The sequence below is a fragment of the Neomonachus schauinslandi genome, chromosome 15 (assembly GCF_002201575.2).
Source record: "Neomonachus schauinslandi chromosome 15, ASM220157v2, whole genome shotgun sequence".
Classification (NCBI taxonomy): domain Eukaryota; kingdom Metazoa; phylum Chordata; class Mammalia; order Carnivora; family Phocidae; genus Neomonachus; species Neomonachus schauinslandi.
In genome coordinates, this window is record NC_058417.1 from 27,620,434 (window position 1) to 27,647,161 (window position 26,728).

The window sequence follows — 26,728 nt, forward strand, 5'->3', positions numbered from 1 at the left end:
CTCGCGCGTCCACACACCCGCGCACACACACAGCCACGAGCAAACATAGCTCGCATACCCCCAGCTTCGGCTCTGGCAGCTCCGACTCCTGCAGCCTCCTTTGTGGGTGAGGAAGAAGGGCCAACCTCGGATGGAGCCTCGGTGAAGCCAAGAGCTCAGGGAGGAGAGGGTCTGGCCCGGCATGACCCTCGCCAGCCCCTCCGCTTGGCTGGGTCATGTCCCCCGGCCCGGGTCCTGGGGCCCCTTGGCAGTATCATGGAGCAACTGACACCCCTCCCACGGCTGGGGGACCCCAGAGCCATGGAGCCATGGGCCCTGCCCGCCTGGCAGAGCTGGACTCCGGGCCAGGGGCGCAAACCTGGAGGCGCAAGCCCAAGCATCGCTGATACTCCGGCAGCTCTGCAGGGTGGAGGGCTGAGGCCCGAGGAGAGCTCTGAGCCTGAGGGAGCCCAGAGCCCCGGGGCTATGGGGGGCATTGACACCGAACGAACCAAAACTGGGCTGCCCGGCCTGAGGCACCAAGCAGCGAGCTCCAGACCCAGCTGCCCGAGGCTGGAGGACGAGGAGGTGGAGGCTCTCCCTAAGGTAAGGGAGCTGGGGTCTACGGGGGGGGGGGGGGCTCTCATGATGCCCTCCAGCCTGGGCACGATATGCAACCCCACGGCCCGTGTCTCTTCTCCTGGCCTGTCTCTGTCTGGGGCTCCTTCTCTGTGACTGTGTGCCATGCCCACTCTGGGCAGGAATCTCAGGGGCTCCATTTTTTGCCGTATGTCTGGCCTTCTGACTCTCTGCCTGTCTGCTACACCTGGCCCTGCCCCTACCCCTTCCCTCTGTGTGTCTCTCTCTGATGGTCTGTCTGTCTGTGTCTCCTCCTCCGAGAGTCTCTGTCCTTGGGTGCTGGAGGATCCGGGGGGTGGGGGTGGTGGGGGTTGTGGAGGTGTGTGATGGAATCAGAGTTCAGAGGAGGGGGCTCAGTGCTGAGCTGAGCCATGTAGGACAAGGTTTGGGGTAGATGTGAGCAGCCTCCTATAGAAGATGGAAGGACCAGGGCTTTGGGGGAAGGAAGGGGACACAGGGCCCATAAGGAGCCTGGAGGGGTGGGGCTGGGAGCTCTGGCTGGCATTTCCCAGGAAGAGATGGGCAGAGACGGACAGAATTGGGGACTAGCAGAGAGGGTCCCAGGACTGGAGGAGGCCGGTGTGGGCCCCTTCTGGGCCTCCTATGCTCATCTCGGAAGGCCTGGGACTTGGGGGAGAACCTTCTCGTCTCCATGTCTCTCTAGACCGTTGGCGGGCAGGCTGCTTCCATATGGGGGGCTTTGACTAGGGAGGGTGTGTTCCTGAGGTGCTGCACCCTGTCCTTTGCCATGCCAGGGCAAGCTGAACATGGGCTGCGGGGACAGGCCCAATCCGGAGCTGCTGAGGGCCCTGGGAGAGCTGCAGCAGCGCTGTGCCATGCTTAAGGAGGAAAATCAGATGCTGGTGAGGCTTGGAAAGCAAGTCCCGAGTCCCGGTTGGAGCTGGGGGAAGGCAGACTCAGACACCCCAGCCCTCTGCCTCAGCGTCCTCCTCATCCCATAAACTATGCCTCCAAGTGGGGGCTACATGGAGGTGATATGACCCCAAGACCCAGAGAGGGTGAACCCCTATCTAGAGTTGCCAAGGACCCCACTGTGAGCCCAGGGCTCTAACCCACGTCCTGGACGGTTAGGATTGGGTCTGTGGGACGCTCCCCACATGCCCCAATTCTGGCTGACCCCTTGTCAGAGGAAGAGCAGCTTCCCTGAGACAGAGGAGAAGGTGCGGAGGCTGAAGCGGAAGAATGCCCAGCTGGCGGTCATTGCCAAGCGCCTGGAGGAGAGGGCCCGGAAGCTGCAGGAGACTAACCTGAAGGTGGTGAGGACGGGAGGCTGCCGGATGGAGGCGGGGTGACCAGGGAGAGAGGGGAGCCAGGACGGGTCCGAGGGAGTGGGGCTGAGGAGGCGTGGACTCCTAGCACCCAGGGGAGCAGGAAGCCAGGGGCCAAGGGCTAGGCAGGGCAAATGCCGGCTGGGCTAGGAGGCGGAGGGTTTCTGGAGTTACCGGAGGGAGGGCAGGGCTGGGCGGGGAGTTCCTGAACAGGCAGGGAGCAGGTTTCTGGATTCCCACGTGCTGGTGCTGGCTGCCGCCTCCCGCTGAGCTCATCTCTGGGTGCAGAGCTGGTGGGGGCAGGGATGAAGACCCACGACAGAGGCAGCCCTGAATTAGCAGCATCCTTTGAGCCTAAACTAGGATGTGGAGTTAACCCCCTCAGTCCTGTCTGAGGATTTGCGGGGATGGAGTCAAGTGAGGCTAGCGGTCTCCTAAAGCCCCCAATAAGGGGGTGGAAGCAGGAGGCAAAACTTCCAGGTTTTCATCCTAACCCCTCCGTTGAGAGGAGCTGAGGAGTGGGAGAAGTGCCCCAGCCCTCAGACGATCGTTGGCCTTACCCCTCCTCTGGCCAGGTGAGCGCCCCTGTGCCCCGACCTGGGGCCAGCTTGGAGCTGTGCCGGAAGGCCCTGGCCCATCAGCGAGCCCGGGACCTCAATGAGACAGCCAGCGCCCTGCTCGCTAAGGACAAGCAGATCGCTGCCTTGCAGCGGGAATGCAGGGAGCTGCAGGCCAGGCTCACCCTGGCTGGCAAGGTGCGAGGCCCTGGTCACCCCTTCCTGATCAGCCCTACACGGGGGGCCGCCTGCCTGGCTTGCGGGATGTGGACGAGATGTGGATGAGATGCAAATGAAGCGGGAAGGTGGAAGGGGCTGGGGAGTAGGTTCCCCTGGCAACGGCCCAGGTGCGAGCTGGGAGAAGGAGCCTGAACTGAAGGGGGCGGGGCCACGAGTCTCAGACCTGGGAATTTCTGTGCTCCAGGCTTCGGGCTGTATGCCAGCGGGTCTGGCTGGATGAAGCCACACATACCTCACACTTGTGTGAAGTGATGTTCACAAGGCACTTAGCACAGTGCTGGGCACACCGTGAGCGCCCGGTAAATGAGTCACCGTGACCGCACACGGACTCGCGGAAGCATGTGGCCGCATACGCGTGCACCTAGGACCAAGCATGGATGTAGGCGAGGGTCTGCACGTTCCCGCGCGTCGCAGCTCCTCTAGCAAGGCGGAGGGCGGGCTGGGGCTAGGCCTAGGCCTAGGCCTGACTCCCCTCCTCCCTGTTCCCCCCAACCCCAGGAGGGCCCCCAGTGGCTCCACGTGCGGGACTTCGACCGGCTGCTGCGCGAGTCCCAGCGGGAGGTGCTGCGGCTGCAGAGGCAGATCGCCCTGCGCAACCAGCAGGAGCCGTCGGCGCCGCCCCGGCCCCCAGGCCCCGCGGCCCCGGCCAGAGTAGGGGCGCCCGCCCCTGGGGCTCCGGGAGAGGTGAGCTCCGGCGCGGGGGCAGGCGTGTGGGCGTCTGGGGGTGGGGGCGGCTCCGGGCTCTCCCCCTACCCGACGCTCAGAGCCCCGAAGACTCGCCGGTGGCGTGCGCTCTCCGAGGGCCCGGGAGCTTCCCCGACCCCGGAGGGGAGGGCCAACCGTGCCTGCGCCGCGCTGACCTCGGCCGTTCGGGGTGCGCCCTCCGCAGGCCTGCGCCCCGCCGCCCCTGCCGCGCCGCCAGTGGTACGGCCTGGCCGCAAATCCCCGGTTGCCCTGGCAGCCGCCCGGGGCCCAGCCCGCGCTGCCGCCTCCCGCCGCCGCCGCCCTAGCTCGGGGACGCCCCCTTCAGCGCCCGCCTGGTCCGCCAGGCCCGGCCCCGGTCCCCCGGGGGCGGCGGTGCGTCCGCCTCGGCTCCAGGTACGGGCGACCCTCGTTGGGCGCTGGGCTTAGGCAGCCGCTGTCGCAAGAGCTTGGGACCCTACTCCGGACCCGCAGAGCTTAGAGGTCTGGCTCCTCTCCATTCTCTCTACTTGGGCGGCCCCTAGGTTCACCTCCTTCTGGGAAGAGGGGTGGGAGAAGGGGCTCCATAGCGACCAAGGCCTCCGTGCGTGGGGGGTGCTCCTCGCTCAGATTTTGCTCCTCTGCCTGGCCCAGGGAGGGAGATGCACCTCCCATCAAGAGCTGCCCTCGCCTGGAGTTTGCATAGATAAATCTCAAGTGCGACAGGGTGGGCTTGCGGGAAGCTAGGACGAGGGTCTGGCCAGGCTTGCAGTGCTCTAGGCCAAGGCCCGGTGTGGATGATCCAGAATTCCGAGCTCTGGGAGCACCACATACCCGGGGGCCCAGGCGGTCTCCTAGCTCTCTGCTAGTCACTGAAGGACACCCAGGACGGTTATTGAGTGCAGAGCAGGGCTGCTGTTGGAAGCTAAAAAGGGAAAGCTTTGGCCTGGATAAGGGACACATCTCCCAGGGCACTCATGGGTCTCAGGATCTCACAGCAGTATGTCTGGAGGACACAGGGGTGCCGCCTCTGCGCTTCCACATCAGCGGGAGATGTGTGCAGGCAGCAGGCCCCCTCTCTCCCTCCCTTCTTGGGCAGGGATGGCTTTGCTGACTGTGAGTTGGGGTGGGAGCCTGCCACAGACAGGCCGGGCAGGGGGGCAGGCTGCCCTGGGGGCCCTATTCTCAGGTGCCAGCCCCCATCCCTGGGCATTTCCAGGCCACGGCCCAGGAGGATGTGGAGAACCCACCCGTGGTCCTAGGGGAGCCCGAGAGACAGCAGAGAGTGCAGCAGCTGGTAAGTCCCAGGTCAAGGGCTGGAGGCGACCAGCTATGGGCAGGTCTGCCTTCCCACATGAGGAGCCCTTGGTTCTGACCCCACAGGAGTCAGAGCTCAGCAAGAAGCGAAAGAAATGTGAGAGCCTGGAACAGGAAGCCCGGAAAAAGCAGAGGCGATGTGAAGAGCTGGTGAGCTCCCCAGGGTCTCCCCAGGGCCAGCCAGGTGGTGGGCTCCCTCTCAGCTCTGCTCTCACCCCTCGTATCCTTCAGGGCTCTCCTGCCCTGCCTGGCACAGGGTCCAGGTTGGGGGAGGAAGGCCTTGTCTGGGAGGGCCAGGTCCTCTGTGTGGGGAGAGGAGGCGTGTGGGTGCTGGGCCCCCTCCCCAGAGCTTCCCTGGTTTCTCAGGAACTGCAGCTGAGAGAAGCCCAGAATGAGAATGCCCGCCTCGTGGAGGAGAACTCTCGGCTCAGTGGGAGAGCCACAGAAAAGGAGCAGGTAGCCACTCTGTGCATGTGCTGTGGGGCCTGGGCTTCTGCTGGAGCCCTGGGCCCTGGGCACGGGGCTGTCTTGTCCACCCCCTGCACTGGGCTAGAGTGTGAAGGGTTCTGCTCCCCTGGCCAGGGAGCTGCGGGGACAAGGCGGACACACCTAGCTCCCTGCCCCTCCCCCCTGTCCAGGTGGAGTGGGAGAATGCAGAGCTGAGGGGCCAGCTCCTGGGGGTGACGCAGGAGAGGGACTCAGCTCTTCGCAAGAGCCAGGGCCTGCAGAGCAAGCTGGAGAGCCTGGAGCAGGTGCTGAAGGTGAGGAGACTATGGACGTAGCGGGAGGGTCTTGGTCCCTGGCACAAGGAGAAAGTGGTAGAATGTGTCCTATGTGGGGCACTGGGGTCTGAGGTCCAGTCCCGGGGCCGCCAACCCCTATGCTTCTCTGGCCTCGGTTTCCTTTTTAACAGAGGGTATCTGGAACCCATAGGGTCTGAGGCTCGCTCACCTTAGAGCTACAGAAACGGTGGTGGGGGGCCCTGGCCTTGACCCAGGGTCTTGTGTTTTAGCACATGCGGGAGGTGGCCCAGCGGAGGCAGCAGCTGGAGGTGGAGCATGAGCAGGCCCGGCTCAGCCTGCAGGAGAAGCAGGAGGAGGTCCGGAGGCTGCAGCAGGTAGGGGCCAGGGGAGGGAAGGGTGGTAGGCCGCCGGAGCCCTCGGTCATCCACTCGCCCCATGAGCTTTTCCTGAGCACCCGCTGAGTACCAGGTTCTGTGCCAGGCACTGGGGGACAGTGGTGGGGAAAGTACAGTTCCCAGACCAATCAGCAAATAAGCAGATGCTCGAGTGAGACGACCCTGGTCACTGATGGGCCCAGCGGGGGACGTGAACAGGGTGATGTGACAGAGTGACTGGGATGGGGCCAGGGGCCACTTTAGAGAGGCCGGTAGGGAAGGCCTCTAATACCTTAAGGGTGAGAAGGAGCCCGCTGAAGAGCGCTCCAGGTGGGAAAATCTAAGTGCAAATGCCCTGTGGCAGGAAAGAGTGTGGGGTCCAGACCAATGTGGCTAGAATACAACCACAGGAATTAGGCAAGAGCCAGATCTTGTCAGGCCTTAAAGAAGAGTTTGGATATTTTGTTCTCTGAGCTGTTGGAAGGTCCCAAGCGGGGAGATAGCATGATCTGATTCGTCATATTAGAAGATGGCTTGAGCAGCACTATGGAGTGAGGGGTTGGCGGGGTGGGCGAGGAGGCAGGTGGTCGGTCAGGTGTTGGGGCTGCTGCAGGAGATGATGTCCATCTGAACTAGGCTGCAGGCAGGGCAGGTGGAAAGGGGGAAGATTTGAAATCTATTTTGGAGACAGAATTGACAAGGCTTCATAGGATTCTAGTAGAGCTTCTGCTGCTTTCAGTCCACCCTGAGGGACAGCCCTGAGGAGGTGAAAGATGAAGGGGCAACAGACGTGAGAGTTAGGGAGTCCCGAGTCCTGAGTTCGATTTTGGTTAAGTTTGGGTTGTGTGTTAAACATATAAGTGGACATGTCCATAGACAGTTGGATCTGCGGGTCTGGAATCATGGGGAAGTTGATCATGGAGATTTCGGAGTCATCAATGTGTCCAGTCATGTGATTAGATGGGACCCCTTGGGAGGGAGTGAAGAGTGTAAAGTGGGCCCAGCCCTGTGCCCTATGACACCGTAACATTTAAAAAAGATAAAAGGCAGGGAGCAGGTGAAGGAGGCTGAGAAGGAGCGTCCCAAGAGGTAGGAGGGAAACCCAGAGGGTGGATGTCCCAGAAAGAGAGCAGCAGTATCAACCCTGCTTCTCCTTGACACCGTGATCTTCTGACCTGAGGTATGGTTCTGGGGTGGGAATTTGGGAGGGCGGGGAGGAGAACCCTCAGCCTCCCCCTTCCCAGCTCCCCTTTCCTCTTCTTCTCCCCCCCTTCCCCTCTTTTCTTCCCTCCCTTTGCCCCTGCTGCTCCTCCTCTATCTGTCTCCCTCTATCCCCTCCCCTGGTCCTCATCCTTTCCCTCCAACATTTTGCCTCCTCTTCCCTGTAGGCCCAGGCAGAAGCCAAGAGGGAACATGAAGGGGCCGTGCAGCTGCTGGAGGTAGGGTCCCTGCAGGTGACCAGCGGCAGCACCAGTTTGGGGGGGAAGGCAGGGAAGTTCAGAGAGAGCTGGAATGGACTCTGTGGGTGTGGGGGCTGTGGGGTTGCAGGAAGGGCCTTTAAATGCTCCAGAGCCTAGGGAATCCCCTCCACCATTGGCCTACTTCTCAGGCAAGGGCACCACTGGGCAGGGGCTCCTGGGTCTGGTGGCAGCAGTCTCCCCCACTGCCACCCACCCCCAGAGGCTGCCTTCACCCTGAAATATCCTTCCGTTTAGGAACTGCCCAGTCAGTCCAGGGAGCCGACCAGGTAGTGTCCACTTAGGCCCTTTCTCCCTCCCTCCCTTTCTGTGCAATGACCTGCAGGGTGAGCGGTTCTAACCTGTTCTCTGTGCTTTCCTTTCCTGCCACAGTCGACCCTGGATTCCATGCAGGTACAGTCCCCCGCCCCCGCCCCCCACCTCCCTGGGCTGTCCCCTCCCCTCCACCTCTCCAGACTGGCTGAGCTGCGTCTCCTTCCTCAGGTCCAAGTGGCCCCAGCTCTCATGTCCAACAGAGGAGGGTGTGACTGGTAGCAGAGACCCAAGAACGTGTAGATGGGCTGGGATTCCTGCAGGACATGTGGGCCACCTCCTCGACCCAGACCTGCCACAGTGCCTGGCAGACATGGGGCCGTCCCTCCTCTAAAACCTAGCCACTCAGACCATGAGGAAGTTCATCACCAGTCTAACCCAGGATCCTCTTGATCTTGGCCAGGGGAGAGGCCCCAGATGTTGGGACTCTCCTGAAACCTGAGAAAAAATTCTTTGAGCGTTGGCTCCTTCCTGCCACAAAGATGTCCCTAGCTCCTGTGTGAGATCTCTCTTGAGGGTAGGGATTTGGGTCACTGACTGTGGGAGGGTGACAAGCAGCAGAGCCGAGGAGACTCCTGAGGAGGGACCGGAAGTGGAGCTGGGAGTGGGCGCCATGCCTTTTGGCCTAGAAGCAGCTGGAAGCAGGAAGTGCCACTGCCTGGGGTGTGAGGGTGTGCTGAGTGGGAGGCGGGCCCCCCACAGCCCTGGTACTTCACCCCCCGCTCAGACACTATTAAGGCAGTGGGGCAGCGAGGCTGAGGGCTGGTGCCTGGGCCTAGGGCTGGGCGGATATGAGCTGAGGTCTGCTCTGGGCTCCTCCCGTGTGGACATGGCACAGGATGGGACCAGGCAGCTTTGCTGGGCCTGGTGGCTTAGGGGAGGTCTTGGCCCAGGTCCGGGTTCGAGAGCTGGAGGAGCAGTGCCGCACCCAAACAGAGCGCTTCAGCCTCCTGGCACAGGAGCTCCAGGCCTTCCGCCTGCACCCTGGCCCCTTGGATCTACTCACCTCTGCCCTGGGCTACAGTACCCTTGGGGACCACCCCCCACCCCCCTGCTGCTGCTCTACTCCCCAGCCCTGCCTGGGATCCGGCCCCAAAGGTAAGGTGGACCCCAGTGACATTAGTCTGGAATCCCCAGGCCTGGAGCTTTTGTATAGAGCAGAGCGTTCCGAGTCAGAGAAGGCTAGCAGCTCACCCGAAGTCACACAGCAAGTTAGAGCCAGGCCTGGCTGGAACGAGGCTCTGACAGGGGAGAAATGAGCTCACAGGAGTGGCTCTCCTGGAGTCTGGCCAGGCGTCTCGGCCACTGCTCCTCTCCTCCAGCAAGACTGTGTGGTCATGGCTAGGCGCTGGGCCCTAGGACCCAGCAGCTGACAGGATGGGCTTGTGAAGAGCTGGGCCAGGCATCAGTCAGATCCGGGGGCCCCAGCCCCCTCTCACTTACCAGCCCACGTGATTTTGAGCATGCTGCTAAACCTCTGTGGGCTCTGGTTTCCTAAGCTCTAAGACGGGAAAAATTCAGTGCACCTCAATGAGCTGCTCTGAGGATCATGTGAAATAATATATGTAAATCACCTCCACCTCTATGTAGTAAGTTTCCCTCAAATATTTCCCTCTTAGAAGTGGCTATGGAGGGCCTGACCTCCCTATCGAGCGGCCCCATCCTTGCTCCCTAGTCCCTCCTCAGGCCACAGACCCCACGTGCCATCTTCTCTTTTTTTTTTTTTTTAAAGATTTTTTATTTATTTATTTGAGAGAGAGAATGAGAGAGAGAGAGCACATGAGAGGGGGGAGGGTCAGAGGGAGAAGCAGACCCCCTGCTGAGCAAGGAGCCCGATATGGGACTTGATCCCAGGACTCCAGGATCATGACCTGAGCCGAAGGCAGTCGCTTAACCAACTGAGCCACCCAGGTGCCCCTTGTCTACCCAATTTTATTTTATTTTTTTAAAGATTTTATTTATTCATTTATTTGAGAGAGAGAGAGAGAGAGAAAGAGCACATGAGAGGGGGGAGGGTCAGAGGGAGAAGCAGACTCCCTGCTGAGCAGGGAGCCCGATGCAGGACTCGATCCCGGGACTCCAGGATCATGACCTGAGCCGAAGGCAGTCGCTCAACCAACTGAGCCACCCAGGCACCGCCATCTTCTCTTTAGACCTTGATCTCCCTCCGGGCTCCCCTGGGCGCTGCACCCCAAAGTCTTCTGAGCCTGCCCCTGCCACTGTTACCGGGGTCCCTCGAAGGACGGCCAAGAAGGCAGAGTCCCTCTCCAACTCCTCTCGCTCTGAATCCATCCACAACAGCCCCAAGTCATGCCCCACGCCCGAGGTCAGTGCTGGGGAAGGGCCTGGGGAATGGGGCAGTGGGTGGCCCTATCCTCCTCTGGGGTCCCCAGGAGTTGGGTGGCTGCTGGCCATGTGGGGTCGCAAGTTGGGAAGTGGAGCCAGGCCCTGGGAGAGAAGGACCTGTGGATTTCTTGATGGGCAAGGAGCTCAGGTGGAGCCTGCCCTGCCCCCCAGGGTTCCAGCGCTCTACTTTGGGGCTGCTCAGCCCCACCCCTCTGGGGCTCACAGAGGCCCCAGAGTCCCGAGCTGGATGGAGAGAGACGCACTGGCGCCAGGATCCGTATAATGAGACTGTTCATGCGAGTGTCTGTAGCAGAAGCAGGTGGTTGTGTGGGAAAGGATGCAGGTTCTGGGATTCACATCCCAGCTCTGTCTTAGGCGAGTCTCTGACCTTTTCTGGGCTTTGGTTTCGTTGTCTGGATTTTGGAGCTAATAAAACCTGCCTTGTAATGTTGTCCTGAGGATTACATGAGAAAATAGAAGGAAGAGCACTGCAGGGCACACAGTAGATGCTTAACGTGCGGCAGCTATTTTCATTACCAAGCGCTTGATCACCTTGTCCCTCCTCTCTAGGAGGGGCAAACCCCAAACCCCAGAAATGGGGGGCACGGCAGGTCAGAAGCAGCCCTGCTGTCAAAGGTTGTGGAAAGCGGTAGAACCCAGCCCCGGCCTCTACTGCCCTCTTGTGGGCTAGAATGACGGTGCAGGCTTTGGCGCTGTGATTGGAGGGGGCCTCCGGGTCTCCCCGTTCCGGACCCTCCTTGCAGGGACTTCTCTAGTCTCTGCCTCCTTGCCTCCAGCTCTTCCCAGTTGGAGTGCTTTGCTGCATTTTTCCCTTAAGGAGACAAACTGCCATTGGTCACCCTCCGCACACCAGTGTTGTTGGCCTCTTCTCTGATGGGGAAAGCGGTCTTACTTACTGGGCGGGTGCAGCAGAGGCCCCGGCTCAGGAGGGATCCAGGTTGTCCTCACTCCCCTTTGCTAGGGCAGCGGGGCTCTGCCAGGACCTGCGGGCTCGGGTGCTGATTTAGGAAACATTGGGGATCATTGCTGCTGGCCTTGTCCGGCAGGTGCTCTCTCTCCCTTCTCAAAGCAGCAGGTCCTCTGGCTCATCCTGGAAACCTGCCTGCTTTGCCATTGGCCCTGGGTCCCGAAGAGCACTGGCCCCTTCTGTTTGCCCACAGGTGGACACTGCCAGTGAGGTGGAAGAGCTGGAGGCAGACAGTGTCTCCCTGCTCCCAGCGGCACCCGAGGGCAGCCGGGGAGGAGCCAGGATCCAGGTCTTCCTAGCGCGCTATAGGTGGGCACCTGCCCCTGCTCCCCGTTTCCCTAGGGTCTCGGGTGTACGGGAGGCAAGGACCAGGTGAAGAAGACAGAGGCCTCTGGAGGGGGCAGCAGTGGTACAGGAATCCTAGTTGGACATGTCCTCTCGGCCTAGTTGGGCCGGGCGGGTGCAGTGAGTGCTCTACTTGGCTAATGGGGGACCACCAAGTGTCCATAAAGGCCTAGTACAGTGGGGGAGAGGAGACGGGACATGGAGGCAGGATGTAGGTCACCATCCTCTTCCTCCTCCACACCTCCTTCAACAGCTACAACCCGTTCGAGGGCCCCAATGAGAACCCAGAGGCGGAGCTTCCTCTTACTGCTGGCGAGTACATCTACATCTATGGCAACATGGATGAGGATGGCTTTTTTGAAGGTAGGAGGGTAGCAGCGTTGTTCTGTCCATCCCCCTGCTTTTAAGTTCCTCTTCCCAAAGACCTCCACCCCCCAGGCCCTCTCCCCAGCCGGCTCAGCCCGCTAGAACTTTTCCGACTCCGCTAAAAAGCAGCCCGTGGGGAAGGGACCTAGGACAGGGGGCAGCTGGTCTGACCACAGGTCTGCTGCAAGCAGGGCAGGACAGGGCCTATGACAGCCCAGACGATGGATGGCGTCACAGGGAATTTGGGCTAAATTTGCTTCTGTGCTGCCGGACAGGGCAGGACGGTGCTTAAGCCTAGTGACATCAACGTCGGGCGTGTGGCGTAGATCTGACGCTGGACTCCAGTCGGGTGTGGGGAGGAGGAATCAGGGTCCAGAGCCCGGGAAAGGGGGTTAGGAAATAGTCAGCAGGTGTCTGGGCCCGGGCAGGGCGTGGGCTTCAGGGCAGCTCTCCAGGGCCCATGGGGAGCTCAGGCCACGGCCCATGACTGAGACCAGGCAACAGGGCAGGGCCTGCCCAAGACACGGTCTCGGGAGACTCCCCAGGTGGCCCTGGCCACACGGTAGGGAGAACGACGCTGTGGTGCAGGCAGGGCAGGGTGAGGACCATAACCACGGACGGAGATTTAGCAAAGAAGTCCGGTCTGAATCCGTAAGGCCCAAAGCTTGGGGTTTGGAAGGCTGGGTCTTCGAGCCCGCTCCGCATGCCTTCCCCGGGCCCAGCGGCTGGTCTTTGAGTAGCTGCTGTGAGTGATGGTGAATAGCTAAACTCCCCGGAGATGTGCATAACAGAAGGGGAATTAAATATTTTCCAGAAAAACTACTTTTTAAATGAAAAAAACTCCAGAGCCCACACCTTTTCTTGGAAGGGGGGGTGAGTAGCCAAAACACAAGTAGTAACTAACCACAAATTATTAGAATTTGAACTATCTGATCTGGGATAGACTTAAAGGCCTGGAGACAACTGGGCCCAGGATGCCCTGTCCCCCCGTCAGACTTAGCTACATGACAGCTTCGTCTGCGTCTGGTGCTGCCTGGACCACTGTCTGCGGTTCCAACTTCGGGAACGTGGACCTGGCTCTGGTGGGGGCTCCAGCGCCAGCCTTTCTGGGTGGTGGATCCGCTTGGTGCAAAGGCTCCTACCTTCCCTGTCCCATTCCTTAGTGTCCGTGCTTATACTGACGTCCTCGGGCTGCCCAACCAAAGTACTGACTGGCTGGCTTAAAACAACGGAAATGCAATCTCTCACACCCCTGGAGGCCAGACGTTTGAAATCAAGGTGTTGGCAGGGCCACGCTCCGTCTGGAGGCCGTCAGGGAGACTCCATCCCCTGTCCCTTCCAGCTTCGCGTGATTCCAGGTGTCCTGTGGCTTGTGACCACGTCACTCTGGTCTCTGCCTCTGTAGTTCCGTTGCCGCCTCCCCTTCTCTCAGTGTCTTGCTTCTGTGTCACTCCTGTAAGGACACTTGTCATTTGATTTAGGACCCATCCATATAATCCAGAACGATCTCATCTCAAGCTCCTGAACTTAATTACATCTGCAAAGATGCGTTTTCCAAATAAGGCCACAGCCACAGGAGCCAGGGATTAGGATGTGGACATATTTTGGGAAGGTCACCAGTCGACCCACTCCAAGCGCTTATAGTATCGAAGTTATTGGAAGTCACTGTTGTTTCTTCAAGTTCCCTTACTTTCTCCCCCTCCTGGCATAAGTGGAGAGCGAGGGTGCTGGGGAAACTTGCCGGCCCTCCTGCTGCTCAGACCCGTCTTCCTCCTCCACACCCCCTTCCGTAAGCCCCAGGCCCTGCTCCCCCTTCCTCCTAATAAGGCACAGTGGCTGCCAGCTCGTCTGTTCCCTAGGAGCCCACTCCCTTCTCCCAAATTAGCTATGACAGGACATGCTGTGTGCCCAGTTTCTTCCTTCCTGGACGGCCCTCTGTTGTCACGTGTTCAGGGGAACCTGCACAAGGTAACAGAACCGACCTCTGGTCACTGCCTGGACTGACCACCAGTCCTGTTCCTAGACCCCGGCCCGCGGTGGGTCCTCATCACTTCTAGAACCCAGAGGGGAATCTTCTCTGGCACTTATGGCTTTTGTCCCTAGAGATTCCTTCTCTCACCCTGACCATGTGGTGCTTCCTCTCCCACCGAGAAGGCCTGTCTTCCACTAAGGAAGTTGAAGGGCACCCCTGTCCCCACTCCTCAGGCCTTCGTAGTGTGAGAGTTTTCGAACGCACAGAAAAATGAAAGAACGATGCAGCGAACACCTATATCCTCACCACCTCGATTCAACAGTTGTTAACATTCTGTCATATTTGCTTTTTCCGTCTGTAGGTTAAGAAAGAAAAATGAGGTAAATGCGAGTTGTAGCCATCATGACATTTTGCGCGCATCTCCTCAGAACGCGGACATTCTCTGACGCTGGCAGAGCCCAGGCGCTTGTTAGAAATGCAGCCTTGCAGCCCCACCCAGACCAAACTAAGTTAGAATCTGCATTTTAACAAATCTCCAGGCTATTCAGATGCACATTCAAACTTAAGAAGCTCTGTCCTCTATCACCACAGTTCTGTTACCACACCTGTGAATATTAGCAGTAACTCCCTCCTGTTAAAAGTGCTCACAGATAAATGTTGATTTGAATCAAATGCTTAAGATCATGCACTAACCATGGCTAAAATGCATTTATTGGACTGGTTTTTCTCTACCTCCTCTCTGTCTTCCCCTTCCCTGCCCTCCCTCTGCCAGGGGAGCTCATGGATGGCCGAAGGGGCCTGGTCCCTTCCAATTTTGTAGAGCGTGTGTCCGACGATGACCTCCTGACCTCCCTCCCTCCGGAGCTGGCCGATCTGTCCCACAGCTCGGGCCCTGAACTCAGTTTCCTGAGTGGAGGTGGGGGCGGCAGCAGCAGCGGGGGCCACAGCCGGCCCAGACCCGAGGACGAGGCTACAGGGGACGAGCTCAGTCTGAGCCCCCAGCCTGAGGGCCCGGGCGGGCCCCCGGCTGTGCCTTACCCCCGCAGTCTGGTGGTCCTCAGGCAGCTGGCCCACAGTGTGGTGCTGGCCTGGGAGCCACCTCCTGAGCGAGTGGAGCTACGTGGCTACCACATCGGCGTGAATGGGGAGCTGCGTCAGGCCCTGGGGCCAGGGGTGCCCCCCAAGGCTGTACTCGAGAACCTGGACCTGCGGGCTGGGCCTGTCCGTGTTTCTGTGCAGGCCCTGACCAGCCAGGGCAGCTCCGACCCTCTGCGTTGTTGCTTGGCGGTGGGTACCCGAGCCAGGGTGGGACCTAGCCAGCTGCGGGTCCGTCGACTGACGGCCACGTCTGCTGAGATCACCTGGGTGCCCGGCAATAGCAACTTGGCCCATGCCGTCTACCTCAATGGGGAAGAGTGCCCCCCTGCCCGCCCCAGCACCTACTGGGCCACCTTCTGCCACCTGCGGCCCGGTACCCTCTATCAGGCCCGAGTAGAGGCTCAGCTCCCACCTCGAGAGTCCTGGGAACCAGGCTGGGAGAGGCCGGAGCAGCGGGCCGCCACCCTGCAGTTCACCACACTCCCTGCAGGTACGCAGGCTTGGCCTTGGGCTGCCCCTACACCCAGAAGGCCGGGCTGCGGGGGTTCCCCAGGGAGCTGCAAACTAGGCCGCTCCCTCAAGGTGAGCGTCCCGTGTCCGTGGGTCTTGTGCCCTCCTTCCCCCAGGCCCGCCTGATGCCCCCCTGGATGTGCAGATTGAGCTGGGACCCTCCCCCGGAGTCCTGATCATCAGCTGGCTTCCAGTAACAATCGACGCTGCTGGCACCTCCAATGGCGTCCGGGTCACAGGCTATGCCATCTATGCTGATGGGCAGAAGGTATGGCCTGGGGCCTCTGCCTCCTTGTGGCCCGGGAACAGGATGGGGGTCTCTCCTTGCCGTGCTCAGAGGCCGAGTCTCCCCAGCCTGGCACAGAGGTGCCCCACCCCCCCGCATGGGGGCCCCACGGAGCCCGCAGATTGGTTGAGGGCGTGGGCTTCGGTAGCAGATGACTGCACTTCAAAAAAGCATGCCACCAACCGGGGCCACGCGGCCAGGGGTGTTAAGTGAGACGAGACACGCCAAGGCCGCAGCACGATGCCTGGTGGAACGCTAACCGCCACTGTTCCCCGCGCGTCCTGACGCGTGGCACTCTGGGCCTCCCTCCCCCAGCTGCGTTCCCTCTGCCCTGCAGATCATGGAGGTGGCCTCGCCCACGGCAGGCAGTGTGCTGGTGGAGCTGTCCCAGCTGCGGCTGCTGCAGGTGTGCTGCCAGGTGGCCGTGCGCACCATGTCGCCCCATGGCGAGTCGGCCGACTCCATTCCAGCTCCTGTCCCCCCGGCCCTGGTGGCAGCCTGCCTGCCAGCCACGGTCTCCTGCTCCTCACCACGGCCAGGCTCCGAGGCCAGACCACCCCTTGCTCCGGCCTCCCCCGGGCCTGGAGACCCCAGCTCTCCCCTCCGGCGCCCTGACCCCCATGGAACTCGAGAGCCCCCCGGGGGTCCCCCTGCCAGAGAGACACTAAAAGGATCCCACGAGGATCCCCCAGCACCTTGCTCGCAGGTACCCCACTGGGGGAGAGGGGGAACAGGTGGAGGCTGGGACAAAGGCCTGGGGCTTGGGCCCTTCCTCAGTGCCTGCCGTTCCAGGAGGAGGCTGGGGCAGCTGTGCTGGGTGCCTCAGAGGACGGGAGGGCCAGCGAGCCCACCATGGGCGACAGAGCTCCCGACCCTGCAGCCTCGCCACTGGCCCAGGAAGAGGCTCTCCCAGCACCCTGCTCCACCCAGGGAGCCCTGGCCCAGCAGGTGCCCTGTGCTGAGGCCTGCCGTGGAGGAGACTCAGGGTCTGGGCTAAGGCCCAGGGCTGAGGTACGGGGTTGGGGACACATTGGGCCATCTCATAGAATTGGGGCCTGCCTCCCTGCCTCTGCCAGCCCAAATCTGGGGGTCCTCTCCATTTATTTCCTGCTCTGGTCTGTGTTTGAGTCTGCTGCTTTGTTGCTTCGTCTTCCCAGATGTCTCTTCCTTTTGGCTACTATCCTTCTTCCCCCTACACCTCCCTGCCCCCCGTCCCATGCACACCTCCCATTTGGGACATGACCCTGTCTCCCTCTGCCAAGGGACTCCCGTCATTCCGGCTGGGGCTGACCCTTGCAGAGCTGCCTGTGCCTCCTCAGACCCTTCCCTCTCTCCTCCTTTGTCTTACCTCTCACAGAGGGAGGACGCAGCAGAGCTCGGGGGCCGTCTGGTGAACTCCCTTGTGGACCATGGCCGCAACTCAGATCTCTCAGACATTCAAGAAGAGGAGGAGGAGGAGGAAGAGGAGCTGGGTTCCAGGACTTGTTCTTTCCAGAAGCAGGTTGTTGGCCACAGCATCAGGGAGAATGGGGCCAAGGTAATGGGGGGAGGAGGGGCTGGTGGGCCCTAGACCTCGGGTTCCAGGGGCCTCTTACCACCCCCCCCCCCCCGGCCAGCAGCCGCTCCAGCCACCACTGAGTGCCAGCAACATTCTAGGTGTGTGGCCTGGGCCCTGTCCCACGCAGTCGATAGGAAGTTGCTCAGGATTGGCCTCTGCGTTCCTGGGAGGAAAGGAGAGGATGAGGAGCTCTCTTCTGCCCCTTCTCCCGCTCCAGCCCACCACAGGCAGAGCCCCGGCCATCTGAGATCCCTGCTGGGAGCCTTTAGGGAGGGCTGGGGAGGCCTCTCTGCTGTTACAGGCACGGTCTGCTCCCAGTTGCTCCCGTCCCTCAGGGCCCCAACATCCCTGCAGCCTGTTGCTTGGGTGTGTCACCCAGTTCCTCCTCCAGCTGCGCTCTGGACGTGCTGGGGGACTTTGGGCCAGCCCCCTCTCTGGTCTTTCCTCTTAGAGGAAGCTGAGGGAGGGCTGTGGGGTTGCCTGCAACCCCTGCCCTCATTTGAGGACGAAGGTCACAGCTCTGTCCTCTTCCCATGGACCTCTCTTCCCTGCTGCCCTTCCCCCCCCCCCCCCCCAGCCCCAGCCCCAGCCTGACCCCTTCTGTGAGGCTGACAGCGACGAGGAGATCTTGGAACAGATCCTGGAGCTGCCCCTCCAGCAGTTCTGCAGCAAGAAGCTTTTTAGCATCCCCGAGGAGGAGGAAGAGGAGGACGAGGAGGACGAGGAAGACAAGGAGAAGGAGGAGGAGGAGGAGGAAGATGAGGAGAAGCCAGGGGCAGGCTGTTCTTCCCGAGACCCCAGCCCACCTGAGCCGGCGACGCTGGGGCTGGGCTGTGACAGTGGTCAGCCTCGAGGACCTGGCCCATGTCCCTTGTCTCCAGAGCCCTGCAGGGCTGGGGACCGCCTGGAAGACATGCCTGGACTAGTGGGTGGAAGCAGCCGGAGGCGAGCAAGTGGCTCCCCCGAGAAGCCCCCAAACCGCAGGCGGTCCCCAGACCCCCGTGAACACTGCAGCCGACTTCTCAGCAATGGCGGGCCCCAGGCCCCTGGACGACCGGGCCCCTCACGGGAGAGGGGCAGCCCCCCTGTGGGCGAGGGGACCAAGGGTGTGCCAGAGGCTGCTGGGAGAGGGCGGCCGCCCCCTTCCCGGAGGTGCTCCCGGGGCCGAGCCCCAGAATCTAGCCTGGCCAGCTGCCTCTCCCCCAAGTGCTTGGAAATCAGCATCGAATATGATTCTGAGGATGAGCAGGAGGCAGGCAGCGGGGGCATCAGCATCACCAGCTCCTGCTACCTCGGAGATGGGGAGGCCTGGGGCACGGCCCCCGTAGGAAGGTCCAGGGGGCCTCTGAAGGCTAATTCAGGCCCCAACCCCTACCCGCGCCTTTTGGCCTGGGAGAAGGGGGAGCCAGAGCGGAGAGGCCACAGTGCGACTGGCAGAGCCAAGGAGCCACCCTCCCGGGTCCGTGCCCACCCCCCGCCCCACCCCGGCAGCCCCCTGCCTGCTGCCGCCTGGTGGCTCTGCTTGCTGCCCACCAGCCGCTCCCATTCCACGCTGCCGCCTCCATCCACGGCGGTGGGGCTGGGCCTCTGGGCTCCCTCCCCTGCCGCCTCCCACCCGCATTCCACTGCTTTGCTGCTTCTGCTGATCCGAACTGGGATGCACAATATTCTGTGATCGCTAGTCGCCAATTGCTGCCAGCCGGCCCCCTGCCTGTGGGCCTTTCCTCTGCTTAGCTAGTTACATCTTCGGGACACTGACGCCGAGAAGAGGCTCTCCTCTCCCACGCTCCTCAGCCAGCTCTAAGAGCTAACCTTAGTCCCCTCTACTGCACTCATCCGCTAGGGTGGCCGGAGCCGGGGTCTCCCCTCCCGCCTTCCTCCCGCCACGGGGGTGTCTGATGCCTCCCCGAGACTGGGTCAAGCCTCCAGGAGAGGAACGTTGGGCCCCTGCTCTGCTGTGCTGCTCATGCTAACGGGGCAGAGCTGGGGAGCGCCCGCGGGGGGCCTGCCCCTGCTGAGCTGCCCACCAGCGGGGACGGTGGGTCACTTCTGCGTCTGTTGCCCTCTCTTTGCAGGCAGCAGAGACCGGGGAGCCCAGAGGGCAGGACAGCTCTGGGCGGAGGGGCCCCCCGTGGAGAGGGGCCCAGGCCCCCAGGGCGTGCGCCACCGAGTTGGGTGAGCCCCTGACGGGAGCGGGGCTGGGCTGAGGGGCTCTCTCCTAACCTGACCCTTTGGCCAGAGCTTATGGTCACTGCTGTCTCCGCAGCCCCTTTGAGGAGCCCCCCAGAAGGAGCGCTGCTTTACCAGGACCTGCCCGTCAGGGTCTTCGTGGCTTTGTTTGACTATGACCCTGTGTCAATGTCGCCCAACCCTGATGCTGGGGAAGAGGAGCTCCCCTTCCGGGAGGGCCAGATCCTGAAGGTGACTGACTTACTGGGGCGGGGGGGTGGGGCGTCCTCTCTCCTTTCCTGTCCTGGAGGTATCCTAGCCTGCATGGGTGAGAACACAACCTCCAGAGCCAAAGGATGTGGCGCTGAATCCCGACTCTGCCCGTTGTGGCTGTGCAACCTTGGGTAGATGAACTGACTGCTCTGGGCCTCGGTTTCCTCATTGGTAAAATGGGGATAACGGTCATGTCTGCCTCACAGAGGCGGTTGAGGACGAGGTTCAGTACGCACAGGGGACGTCAGCTGCCCGGCACTCAGCACAGACTAATAACTGCTGCTCTTAACTTTACAATTTCTTCTGAGTCTCCAAATATTCGTTGAAGGCTCTTTGCTGCTGCTCTGAGGTTACAGAGATCTAGTCCGGGGTGGGCTGGGGGAGCGGACGTGCCGACAGCAAGTGATGAGCATATGGAAAGGGCCATCTTCTCTCATCCCTCCGATCCTCATTCTAGGTTCTTGCCCCGTGCCCCGTCCCCCCGCCCACAAAAGGGAGAGCGTTCTTCTGCAATCCTGAGTGGGGTGCTGCGGGGCTCAGGGCGTGGGCCCCAGGGAGCGAGCTGCACTGGCCTCCTGAGACAACTGGTCTTTGCCTTCAGGTGTTTGGGGACAAGGATGCCGACGGCTTCTACCGGGGCGAAGGTGGCGGCCGCATGGGCTACATCCCCTGCAACATGGTGGTCGAGGTGGCCGTGGGCAGCCCCGCAGAGAGACAGCAGCTGCTCCAGCACGGCTGTCTGTCCCCGGATGTTCTCACCGAAGGCTCAGGTGTGACTTGCTGCCGTCCCTTACCTGCCTCCCACCGCCCCGCGTCCAACTGAGCCCCTCCTGAGCAATGTACATGTCCGGGGTGGCCGGGGAGCCTCATTCATGCAGAGTCTGGCAGAGCCTGCGGCCTTGCAGAGACTGAGGCCACTGTGGCCCCAGCAGGGGGCTTGCCACGTGGACCGGGGGTCTGCTGCAGAGGGGATGGGCCATGGAGTTTAGATGCTGGAGCTTGGGGATGGGAGAGGAATGCCCTTTAGAAACTTGAGCACGAGAACCCAGTCACAGCCCAAAGAGGAGACTCCAGAGTCACTACCCTATCCCCCTCCCCTGCCTCAGTTTCTCTCTTACATATACTTGCCTTTCTGGATCAGGGAATGTGTACTCTACAGCCCGCACAGCTGGGCCTCCCCCCAAGCCCCGCCGCTCCAAGAAAGGTGGGTGAGAGACCCCCTTCTCCCTCGGGGCCTGTGGAGATGGCTGGGGGTGGGGGGCACTGTTTGGCTCTCTGGGGAGACACAAGCGGGGTTTTGAGCAGTTAAAGGGAATTAGGGCAGACCATCATCCACATCCATTCCCTCCACTGGGGAGCCTCCTTTTAATGGGGACGGGGAGGGGTTTGCCGGGACCTCTGTTCCAAAACGCACCTGACTGTGAATTCTGCGCAGCCTGGAGCAAGTCATTTACCTTTTCTGGGTCTTAGCTCACTACCAAACTCAAAGGGCTGGGCTGGGCTCCGCTCCGGAACATCTTTCTCCTGCATCCCTTGTGTGAGACTGGGCATCCTACCTGCCCTGCTCCAGCCCCAGCCTGGGATGAGGAGGGGAATGAGGGGCAGGACTCACTCGCACGTTCTCTCCACAGCTGAGGCGGAAAGCCCTGCCCGACCCTGTGCAGGTGAGGGACCGGTCCTATGCTGGGGATACTGGGAAAGAGGTGGGGCTGGGTGGGCTGTCTGGGCTCCCGCCAGGGGCTGCAACTAGTGGAGAGGTGGTGAATAGGGGATCAGCAGGCCTCCAGCGTGGAGGACAGTATGGCATGGGGGGTGGTCCAGAGAGAGTCCCTAGTCCTCTCCTCCTTGCCCTGCAGGCCACACCCAGCACGTCTCCTCTGCCAGCCTAAAATCTCCCCGAACCATGGTGGCTGCATTTGACTACAACCCTCGGGAGAGCTCCCCCAACATGGACGTGGAGGTGAGGACCCACAGATAGAGCCCAGCCTGGGGGGTGGTGACGGCGCCTCCCCAGGGCTGACACCTGCCTCTTGGGCTCTCCACAGGCGGAGCTGCCCTTCCGGGCAGGGGACGTCATCACTGTGTTTGGGGACATGGACGATGATGGTTTCTACTATGTGAGAACATTGGGACGGGGGTGTGCCATACCGCCCACACTGGCCCTTTCAGGGAGGGCCTTCCTAGAGCAAGGGTTCCTGAAGGAAGCCCGGAGTAATGGGCCGAGCCCCTGCCCATGACGGTGATACTGATCTCAGGCTGTTCCCGCAGGGGCTCCAGGGCCAAGGGGGGTGGGGCTGAGGCCTCTTTTCTGGTCTCAGTCTCACCAGCATCTCCTCCCCAGGGGGAGCTCAATGGACAGAGGGGCCTGGTTCCATCCAACTTCCTGGAGGGCCCTGGGCCTGAGGCAAGCGACAGGGAGCCTGGGACACCCCAGGCTGAGAGCCAGGTCAGTGAGGAGCTGGGCTTCCGGCTCAGCAGTTGGGGCTGAGTACCCTGCCAGAGCGGTGGGGTGGGGGGACCAGGACAGTGTCATGGGAGGGGAACAGCTGGGCTATGAACCAGGTGAGCACTCTGCCCAGCCTGGAACTGCCAGGGAGAGCCCCGCCAGGGCCAGCTCCCTCCCAGTATGTGCCCCTTTCTGCAGAGGAATGATGGCTGTGACCCTGATCCCAGGCCCCTCTGACCCAGCTGCCCACACCCCCGGGCTGATGTAGGTGAGGGGATCTTGTGGAAAAGGACCCCTGGACCCCCCACACCTCTAGCTAGTCATAGCCCGGGTTTCAGGGAACCTCCCACCCGTTGGGTCTCCCTGCCCCCCAGTGCCTTTTAAAGCCAGTTGCCCAGCAAGGCCTAGCTTCCCCGGTCCTTGTTCTCAGAGCCTGCTTCTCCCTGGGGTGGGTGGAATACAGTTACTTTCCAGCCTCACAGGGCAGGGAGAGGGGGAGGAGGGCAGGCCCCAGTGGGAAACCTTGCGCGCCCATGCGCAATATTTCCAAAGGCAAAGGCTAGGCAGAATTCCAGTTCCCGCGAGCTGGGTGATCTGGTGACTGGGCAGGGAGCATGTGAGTCCGTCCATAACCCATCTCCTCTCTTTGTTCCCTGTTCTTCAGAGAACGAGGAGGAGACGAGTCCAGTGCTAGATGGAGATAGATATATAGAGAGAGAGCAACATGTAAGTGGGGGACTGGCCCCCTCTGTTCATGTGACTCACCGCTCCTTACATCACCATAATCAGATAGCGCTCCTTTGTCGTGCATACTAGAGCCAACCTGGCTTTTCTTTCTCCCAGGGGATGGGGGAGGGAGAGCTTGCTGGGAGCCAGATCTGGGTGTAGGATCATCCCCTCCCTTGCCTTTACCCCGGGCAGTGCCAGCTATTATAGGAATACATGTCACTTTAGTACATAAGGCCCCATATTAGTGGACCTCTCATATTCTATAGCTCTGCAGCTTATAGAATATTGTGTGATATCCATATCATGACTCATCAGTATATTATGATACTATATGACTATGGTATTATAATATTGTGATTATTACTGGTGACTGAAGGATGATACAGCCACCAGTAATAATAGTCTCCCCACCCTTGTCCTCTGCATCATGACCTGTTAGGGGATCAAATGCATGATTTTACTTCTGATTCTCAATTTTCTCTGTTGGAGAGAATAAAAGGGGGGGGGGGGCTTAAACAAAATCCATAGATAACACCGAACTGTTCATCTCTGGGGTTCAGAGACCCCCTTCAGTTGTTTCCCCAGCAACCCCTCCCTCCTGGGATGTTACGGAAGGAGACCTGGGAAGGAGTGGGAAGAACCCGGGGCTCCCTGGTTGGCCACCAGCCCTGGCTGGGGAGCAGTAGACGCTTAGGCCTCCAGGTGCTGACAGACCTCTCTGTGGGCAGGCCCTGCCACATCATCAGAGCCTGAGGTGGGGTGGCCCCAGGCTGGGCACCCAGCTCCCCTGCCTCTGGCCAGGAGACTGCCAGGCTCTGGTGGCGAGTAGGGGGAGGGGTTTGAGAAGGGAGTGGGAGGCAGGGGTGGGGAACACGTCGGCCAGCCAAGACCCGACTGGGCTGTGCCAGGCACAGGAGGTCACGGCAGGGATGTGGGAATGGGGAGTAGAGATAGGGAGGCTTCCTGGTGGCTCTCCTGTTTACTCACCCCTGTCCTTTAGGCCCCTAACAGCACTCTCTGGCTGGGCCTGGGGCAAGGGGAGCCACTCACGGTTGCCAGTGGTGCTAGGAGGAGCTTCACAAGGGAGAAATGCTAAGAGGGCAGCCCTATCCCGAGCTTGTGGGGGGGGCCTGAGTGATGCCCCTCTGGCCCAGGCCCCCTGCAGCCCTCTCAGAGGCCACTTAAGGAAGAGTCCCGATCTCCTCCTCATGGAGTGGGCACGGCCTCCGCTCCCTGAAGGGGCTGGGGCACCGCGTCTGCTGGGCTGGACGAGCATGCTCTGCCTCTAAGTGGTCCTGGTCCTTGCTCTTCCTTTGCTGCGATGGGGGCACCCATCCCAAGGGGCAGGTCCAAGGACTCCGGAGCTCTGTCAGCCCGGTACCCTACAGAGATGACCCAGGGAAGGGGAGGGGCTTGCCCAGGTTCTGGAAGCAGAATTGGACTTTGTGTCTGTCCCTTCTGACTCCCAGCTCAGCGCTCCCTCAGCATCATCACACACATTCGCCCCTCTGGGCTCTGGAGGGGGGGGGGGGGGGGGGGGGGGGGGTGGGCAGGGGTGGGGCTCTGGGGCTCTGGTTCTTGACCATGGTCTGTGACATGGAGGGCTGCAAGCACCCGAGGCTGCAGGGTGAAGGAGTCAGGTTGGGGCAGGGGGTCAGGCCCTGACTTTGCGCCTTTTCTCTCATATTCCAGGACTGGGCCAGCTCAACACAAGGGCCGCCAGTGCCCAGAGGCTGGCCGTGGGCCCCTGGCCTTGGCAACTTCCCCACAATTGAACGGGGGGGGGGGCGCAGGGCACGAGCGAGAAGGTGTGGGGTCTCCTCTCCAAGGGAAAGCAGCTCCTCAGGAAACTGGGCTCTGGGAAGAAAGAGTGATGCTGTGGCCCATCCTGCAGGCAGAAGCAGCACCCTGAGGCCCCCAGATCACTGGGTGGGGAAGGCCCCGGACGCCCGTTCTTCCGAGTTAACACTGTGGCGCTGGGACCGGCATCAGAGCCTCGGTGAAGGTCAGAGCTAGTTCTCAAGGCTGCGTCCTCTGGATGGAGGAGGGGAAACTGAGCCGCAGAATGAGGAAGTAACTTGGCCAAAGTGGCCGAGCACCTCAGTCCCCGCCAGGACGAGTGGCTCCTGGTCCACCCACCTCAGCCTGGTTTCCCGCCGCTCTCCGCCAGTCCCTCCTTTGGCCCCCCTCCTCTCGATGGCCCTGGCTCTCCTCCTGACACGTCTTCCTTCCCCGGAGGGCAAGTTTGCGCTGGATTCCCTGGAGCCCCACCTCCCCGGGGGGCAGGCGGGCAGAACCCTGTATATATGTACATACTCGGTGCCTCGGCGCAGCCTCGTCCATGTCGCTGCCACCGCACAGGCCCAGGAAGGGGAAAGGCCACGCCAAAGCGGGCCTAACCCCGCTCCATAGTGCTCCACCCCTCCCTGCCAGCCTGGCCTCCTGGCCCCTGTGTGTCCCCCACCCGCCAGCGGGTGGATAGCAGGAGTTGGGTTTGCCTTATTTTGCTCATCGGATTCAACTTCTCTTTTGCATCACTTTCCTCGGGCCCCTGTTGGAGTCTGGGGGCTGGGGAAGAGGACAGATTTATGCAGCTATTTTCACACATCCCCTGTTCAGAGTGGGGTAGACAGCTCTCCACCCTGACCCTCACTACCCCCTCTAACCCTGTGGCCGGGTGAGTGTCTCTGCATGTTTCCTTCACTGTGGTGGGAGATCGTTTGACTGAACCTCCACCCCCCCCCCGCCTTGGTCTCCAGGGGTGTGGAATGGTGGGGGCATTTGTTTAAAAAGACATTTTATTATAATAAAGTCTATTTTCACAAAACCCATGCTGGGCTCTACCTGGGGCAAAGGACAGCTGGAGGGGTGGGTCATGCTGAGCTCTGGACTTGAACTTAGAACCCAGAAGTTACATCTGAGGGCGACTGGGGAAAAACCAATGAACACCAAGAAGACCAAGCGGCTCTTGAGTTTCTTTTCTGAAGAAGACGGTTTGGCAGTTCCCTGGTGGCAGGGCCAGGTGTTTGGAGTTGGGGCAGGGTCCCGGTGGGAGACAGAGACCTGGCCAGGGGACGGGGAAACCCAAGAGAAGGCTCTGGTTTCAGGGCAGTGCACTGACCAAATCCTGCCATGTTGACTTTCCTGTGCCAAATTCATAGCAGCAACAGATGTAAGAAAAACCAGCGGGGTAAGCGAGCAAACCATATAGTTCTGCTCGAAAGCAAGAGGGGGGACTCTTAGTGGAATAGAACAGCAGGAGTCCAGAGAGGACAGAAAACAGAAACCTCAAAGCAGGGTGTGCGTGGGAGTCCTGCACGTTGGTCCATGCCTAGAGGCGGTGCAGACCGAGCTGCAGAAGCCCAGGTGCTGCTGACAGCTTGATGAATCCAGATTCCAGGTGGGGAGCAACCAGGTTCGATGGACTGTTGCACATTCTCCTCCCCAGCGGCCAGGGGCAAAGGTGCGGGTGTCTGCCTTTAGATAGAACAGTGGGAGGGGCAGCGTGGGTCAGAGACCAGGTGGTCCTCTGGGTGGTTGGCAACAAGAAGGATCAATGGCCAGGTGAGGAGCCACCAAAATGTGGCCCTTCGTGCCCCCTCCCTCTCTTGCCCAAGCCCTCCCGGTCACCAGCAGCCTCACCCACCCTGTCTTCGAGGGACTCTCAATTACTAAGGCCGGGACACCATTGAGACTCAACAAACAGATCAATTGGGACAATGTGAACAACGTTGAGTCTTCTGACCTACAAACAAAGTATATCCCTTCATTTCTTTAGGCCTCCAATTTCTCTCAGTAATGTTTTGTTTGTGTATCTTGCACATCTTCTGTCCGATTTATCCCTAATCATTTCATATTTTTGATGTTATTATAAATGGTATTGTTATTTAAAATGTTAATTTCAGATTCTTTGTTGTTAGTATATAGAAACACAACTGATTTTTATATTTTGGCCTTGTCTGCTGCAACCTCACCAAACTCACTTCTTGGTTCTAGTAGTGTTTTTTATAGGTTCTTTAGAATTTTCTACATA

General features: G+C 60.6%; 1 protein-coding gene across 1 annotated transcript; it reads left to right on the top strand.

Annotated features, from left to right (window-relative positions):
• Positions 1 to 255: 255 nt before the first annotated feature.
• On the top strand, positions 256 to 24,446 carry TSPOAP1 (TSPO associated protein 1). The gene is made up of 32 exons (XM_044921503.1): positions 256 to 585; positions 1,374 to 1,481; positions 1,767 to 1,895; positions 2,483 to 2,662; positions 3,203 to 3,388; positions 4,605 to 4,682; positions 4,769 to 4,852; positions 5,069 to 5,158; positions 5,341 to 5,463; positions 5,715 to 5,819; positions 7,208 to 7,258; positions 7,670 to 7,690; positions 8,503 to 8,707; positions 9,763 to 9,935; positions 11,137 to 11,252; positions 11,542 to 11,651; positions 14,399 to 15,214; positions 15,351 to 15,502; positions 15,858 to 16,226; positions 16,313 to 16,531; positions 16,878 to 17,057; positions 17,662 to 18,537; positions 19,154 to 19,253; positions 19,345 to 19,499; positions 20,122 to 20,290; positions 20,662 to 20,724; positions 21,152 to 21,184; positions 21,377 to 21,480; positions 21,566 to 21,637; positions 21,862 to 21,966; positions 22,631 to 22,692; positions 24,388 to 24,446. The coding sequence occupies exons 1-31, from the start codon at positions 256 to 258 to the stop codon at positions 22,658 to 22,660; spliced, it is 5,532 nt and encodes a 1,843-aa protein (XP_044777438.1). The 3' UTR covers positions 22,661 to 22,692; positions 24,388 to 24,446.
• The last annotated feature ends 2,282 nt before the right edge of the window (positions 24,447 to 26,728 follow it).

What these genes read in the sequence shown, in the direction of transcription:
- TSPOAP1 (XM_044921503.1), top strand. Translation starts at nt 256, where the DNA reads ATGGAGCAACTGACACCCCTCCCACGGCTGGGGGACCCCAGAGCCATG. An exon ending in AGTCATGCCCCACGCCCGAG is followed by an intron (nt 9,936 to 11,136) that starts GTCAGTGCTGGG and finishes GTTTGCCCACAG; the next exon opens with GTGGACACTGCCAGTGAGGT. An exon ending in TGTTCTCACCGAAGGCTCAG is followed by an intron (nt 20,291 to 20,661) that starts GTGTGACTTGCT and finishes TTTCTGGATCAG; the next exon opens with GGAATGTGTACTCTACAGCC.